At 33.7% G+C, this 5,106-nt stretch overlaps 1 protein-coding gene across 1 annotated transcript in view; it reads left to right on the forward strand.

Moving 5' to 3' along the window:
• Nucleotides 1,122-5,106, forward strand: part of LOC105167757 (zinc finger protein 830) — a 7,362-nt gene continuing 3,377 nt past the window's right edge. Inside the window, exons 1-5 of the mRNA XM_011087576.2 lie at nucleotides 1,122-1,353; nucleotides 2,072-2,182; nucleotides 2,696-2,795; nucleotides 3,495-3,693; nucleotides 4,657-4,954. Coding sequence (XP_011085878.1) covers nucleotides 2,091-2,182; nucleotides 2,696-2,795; nucleotides 3,495-3,693; nucleotides 4,657-4,954 — 689 coding nt within the window. The 5' untranslated portion in view covers nucleotides 1,122-1,353; nucleotides 2,072-2,090. The remainder of the gene's footprint in view (nucleotides 1,354-2,071; nucleotides 2,183-2,695; nucleotides 2,796-3,494; nucleotides 3,694-4,656; nucleotides 4,955-5,106) is intronic.

The raw sequence follows: 5,106 nt of genomic DNA on the forward strand, positions 1-5,106 counted from the left end.
TTCAATGAAATATTTAAGAAATTTGAAATTTGAGGACAATATACCAATAATACATACATAATTCTAAATTTTTTATTTAAATTTAATATATTATATTTTTTTATTCCAAATATAAAGTCTAACAAAACCATTTAAGAGACAATACTACAATGTATTCAATCATGCATTTAAATTATAAATATTGTTTAAAATATAAAAATAAATGCCTCAATAAAAAAAAATTACTTAACATAAATATATATATTATACCTCACAAACAAACAAAATACTATATACATACATATATATATATATATTACTAAATATATATATTAAAGGATATGATTTGACAATGAACAGTAACTCTTGTCTCCCAAATCCCAACATCAAACACCACTTATTTTCTACTATTTTATATTATATCATAACACAAATCCAAACATACAATCTATCTCAAAACACATACTAACTTATCTCTATTTTTCTCTCTCTATCTCCAAAACACCAAAACAAAAACACCCAAAACACTAATCCAAACATTACGTTAGGGATTTCAGGCCTTGTAACTCGTAGGAAATATGATTTAGGGGTGTAAAATGTATTTAATCCTAAAATATATAAAAAATATTAATAGGCAATGCTTTTTTTAATATCTTTCCTCCGAAAATTTTAAGTACTTACATTTTTAAAATTTAATTTTCTATTTTTCTAATTTATATTTCTAGTACTTACATTTTTAAAATTTAATTTTCTATTTTTCTAATCTATATTTCTATATTAATATAAAAAAGAAAGGAGTTCCATACTAATAAATGATGATTAATGACACTGCCGCACCAATTTTTAAAAGTAAAAAATGCCTTTTAACTAATAAGATAATTAATTTATTTAATTTTTTAAATTATATATTAACTAATAAATTATTTTTTTTATTTTTTAATATACTATATTTATTTGTATATTTAATTTTTATTTATAATATATTTTTTAATATAAAAAATTATTTATTATATGAACGCAAGAATTGCGTGACACAGAATGGCTGGGAAATTAATTTTTCACCAAAATAGGGTAGTTAAAGACCTATCAAACACTACTTAATAGAATATATTTTCTTCTCTTTTCTCTTTTTTTTAACTTTTTATTTGATTCCTAGTTTCTTCTTCTCTTCTCTGTACCCTTGTCTATCTGCAACTTCTTTTCTTCTCCCGTTCTCCTCTCCTCTCTCGACCCTTTCATGCAGAAGAAACCCGCCTCTCTCCGTTGAGGATTTGAGAGCCCTTATTTTTATAATTGATTGAAAGGAAAATTGATATCCTCCATTGAAATTGCAGGAGATAGTTACACGAGTCCATCAAAAGTCTCCTTGAAAAGGTGGGTTTTCTACTCTAGAGGAACTGATTTCTCTACTACAGGTGCTTTCATATTTGTCCTCTCTAAAATGAAGTTATTTCAATTTTAATTTCAGTTTGATTTCTTAATAATAGTAACTTTATATGTTTTCATGGGTTTCGGTTCCCCCCCCCCCCCGGGTTATTTATTATTGTGTACGAATTTGGACAAGATCAAGGTAGGACGACTTTTTCTGTGTAGGGTTGGTACACCGGGATTGAGTAAATTGTACATTGAAGGGGAACGAGAGAGTTTGAATAATCTATTTTATGGAACTTGGGATTATTGAGATAAACTTTGGGGGTGCTGAAGCAGTCTTGTTCTGCTCCAAAACCACGAGACTGAATGTAATAAATTGAAATTCGTCAACTAGTTACTAATTTTCAATTGAGATAATACCTTGCACTCGAAAGGGAACCCTAATATAGTAAAGGTTCTTGTTGAGGCCTAGAATGTAGATAAATACACATACATACGCAAGCATATGTGGCCATGTATAAGTATTCTGTTTTCCTTTGTGTTGATCGGTGTTTGATTCTCGTAGGTTTTGGATTATTATCATGGATTTCTAGTGAGTGACTTTGTAAATTTACTTTCTTGTTCAAAATTCATGATTCTGCATGAGAACTATAATGAAACAGGGACCTTGCAATGTGTTGGGTATAAAGTGAAGATTGCTGTTGCTTGATTGTTTTTGTAGGAAATAAGAATTACTGGAAATGGATGCTCAAGCGAGGAAGAAAGCATTGTTTCGAGCAAAATTGAACGCACAAAAGCAGGAAAAGCAGCGGATTGATTCTCCCCTTGTAAGGTATTGCTGTTTGCTTGTCGGGTTGTTTAATTTGAATGTGAATCCAGAGTAATTTTAGTGTTGCATTATCTGTTTATGTGAGAGAACTTTTATCACTTCAAGGTTGTCTTGTATTGGTCGCCTAGTACCTGAAATGCCAACAAAGTATAGTGACCGGGAGAATGTTCAACGAATGTAAAGTTTTATATATGTTCGTATGTTGGCTGTGAATTTGCATGTGTGCTATGCGGCTGAATACGTGAGAGTCAAAGATGAAGTGGAACTATCTCATTCAGTAGGTTCTAGGATATTTAATTTGTTGTAATTAGACTATACAAACCTAATTAGGAACTGGAAGATTTTGGTGAACTTTGGTTGTAATCATCGCATACTAGTGCCCTTGGTCTGTATGAGAATTAGCATGGTAAGATGTTTGGATATGAAAACTATTTTTCATTGATTTGAATGTTTGGTTGCATATTCCTTCAATTATTTGCCAGACAAGTTGAAGCCCTTTGCCAATTGTAAATGCAGGTATAATGAACATGATCAACCTGTATGTCGAGTTTGTGAAGTTGTCGTCAAATCTGAGTCACTTTGGCCTGCTCACCTGGCTTCTCGCAAACACCATGAGGTAAGTTTTTAATTACTAGGAAAAGTGTTTACATCAAATTTCTGTTTAGACGTTTGTATGGTCTGAAGCTATTGCTGTCATAACGGGGGCTATGCGCCAGTTCACATGTTGATAAGTGAAAATGGGTTTTTGGTCTTAGAATCTGTGTCCAGCAGGTAGGATTGCAATCATGGTATCTGGTGCCAACATGACATTTTAATTTTGTAGAGCAACCAAGCATCACTCCCATGTCATTTTGGTACATGTAGAGCATGGTGTCGGAGCATAGACACTTTCATGAAGTTGCGAAGATTTTATTGGTTAAAATTCCTGATAGGTCAATAAAATGTTTACGGTTTTGCTAGTTTGGTGGGGGGAAAATTAGGGCAGGAATTAGATATTATTCATGTTCTAATCTCTTAAAGCAATCTCTCTCCTCCTCCATGTAAATTTGACATATGAAGATCCACCCATTTCCTTCTCTTGGTCTTGTTGCCCATAAAATGATTGGAAATTGGTTGCTGATTTCTAGTATATCTTGATCATTATCAAGTTGGACAATAAATTGTCATCTCATCTTTTACCCGAAAGATTGCCGTTTGGTTAGCTAAAAATAGTACCTGAGCACGATCTGCTTATTTGTGATCCGGAATTGGTATAGGATTCTTGGTGCTGATTAAAGTCGCTTGAACATTTCTTACATCACTTTTGCTTGTTCAGGCTATTGAGAAGCTCAAAGCCAATGCTGCTGCAGTAAACCGGCCTAATAATACTAAACCTGAAGAGTTGCCGAAGCCTAAGCCTGAGTCATCCAGAGAGTTGAATGATAAATACGAGCCTTATGCACTGCCAAAACCTCGATCATCTACTTTGCCTCCGGATTTTTTTGATAATCATGAGTCAAAGAAGCAGAAAATGGGTAGGAATCTGTTTTGGGATTTTCCTTTTGAATTCTGATTCTGTGTCAAAATGTTGTTAGTTTGGTCATTTGTTTGATTTATCTATGTACTTGTAGATTTGACAGTGATGTGGGATTTGGCTCATTTCCTATGATCTTTATCATGTAAATCGAGTAGGTCCTATTGTTTCTGATTTTTAATTGTTCATGTCGTGGGAAGGTGCCACTCACTTTATGAGTGTCTTTATGGTTGGTCCTGATTAGATACTATATATGTGGCACTGGCTATTTCTTGTGTAGCATTTTTGTCTTGAGATCTTTCATTTGGATGGGAAAAATAGAGAAACCTTCAACTTTCTTCTTCATAGGGTCTTTCCTAAGAAATTGATCAGGGATAACCATTAGTGACTGGACTTTTACTTTGTATGGATGGACGACCTTTCATTTGCCAAAACTGATTTCTGACCAGTATAGTTTAGTTTCTGACCAAGTTCAAATATATTTTTCATTGGCTGGCTGATTTGGATTGATATTATATATGAATTATCTATGTGTAAAAAGTGTCATTCCAGCTGATCCAAAAGAAAAAAACTAAGGCATGGGGGAGGAATTCTTAATACCAAAACTTAAGGCATAGGACATGTCGAGCTTGCAAAAGACACTGAGAGCACCATTGTCCGGATGCCCTCATTTTTCTCATTTCGTGCTGGTGCTGTTGAAATTTTGAATTTTCCGAATGTATTGTGTTGGCAATCCTGTATTTGTTGTGGATATACAGTACATTTCTGTTTCTGAGTTGAAGTTCTAGCTGATGGAAGTCAAAGTATATACTTTATTCATGCAAGCTTCTTTCTTTGGTAGATGTGAGCTAATGTTACTATGTCTAGATTACCTTGATCATATTAATTGTGCTTGTGCTATTGTTATCAAGATGCTAAGAATTTCTTTCAGATGTAAACTGTATCTGATATTCTTCTTTTCTAGAAAGGGATTCCGGCAAGTTTGGAGACCCGGATTCTCATGAAAAAGATTCTGTTTCTATGAAGACCCAAGTTGTGGAGGAATTTGCCTCTGAGAGTGGGATTGACGGGTCATCTGTTGCTGCATCTATGCAAATGAGAAATCCTGAATTTCCAGCTTCCAAGGATTTCAGGCAGGTGCCAAGAACAGACACTGGTTCAGAAACTAAGCAAGTCAAGGGAGCTCTTCCTGAAGGTTTTTTCGATGACAAAGATGCTGATTTACGTGCCCGGGGTATTACACCAGTGAAGCCAGATGTCAAGTGAGTATTCTTTTTTATTTTTCCTGTTCTTTGAAATTAATGCAACTCTTTTACTCATTTAACTTTGTGGGTGATGACATGGTTATCCAGTTTCAGAGGAGTATTATAATTCACATGATTCAGTTGTGAATTATTTTTCTAAAAGCGGTACC

This window comes from Sesamum indicum, linkage group LG8, assembly GCF_000512975.1.
Source record: "Sesamum indicum cultivar Zhongzhi No. 13 linkage group LG8, S_indicum_v1.0, whole genome shotgun sequence".
NCBI classification, from domain to species: Eukaryota; Viridiplantae; Streptophyta; class Magnoliopsida; order Lamiales; family Pedaliaceae; genus Sesamum; species Sesamum indicum.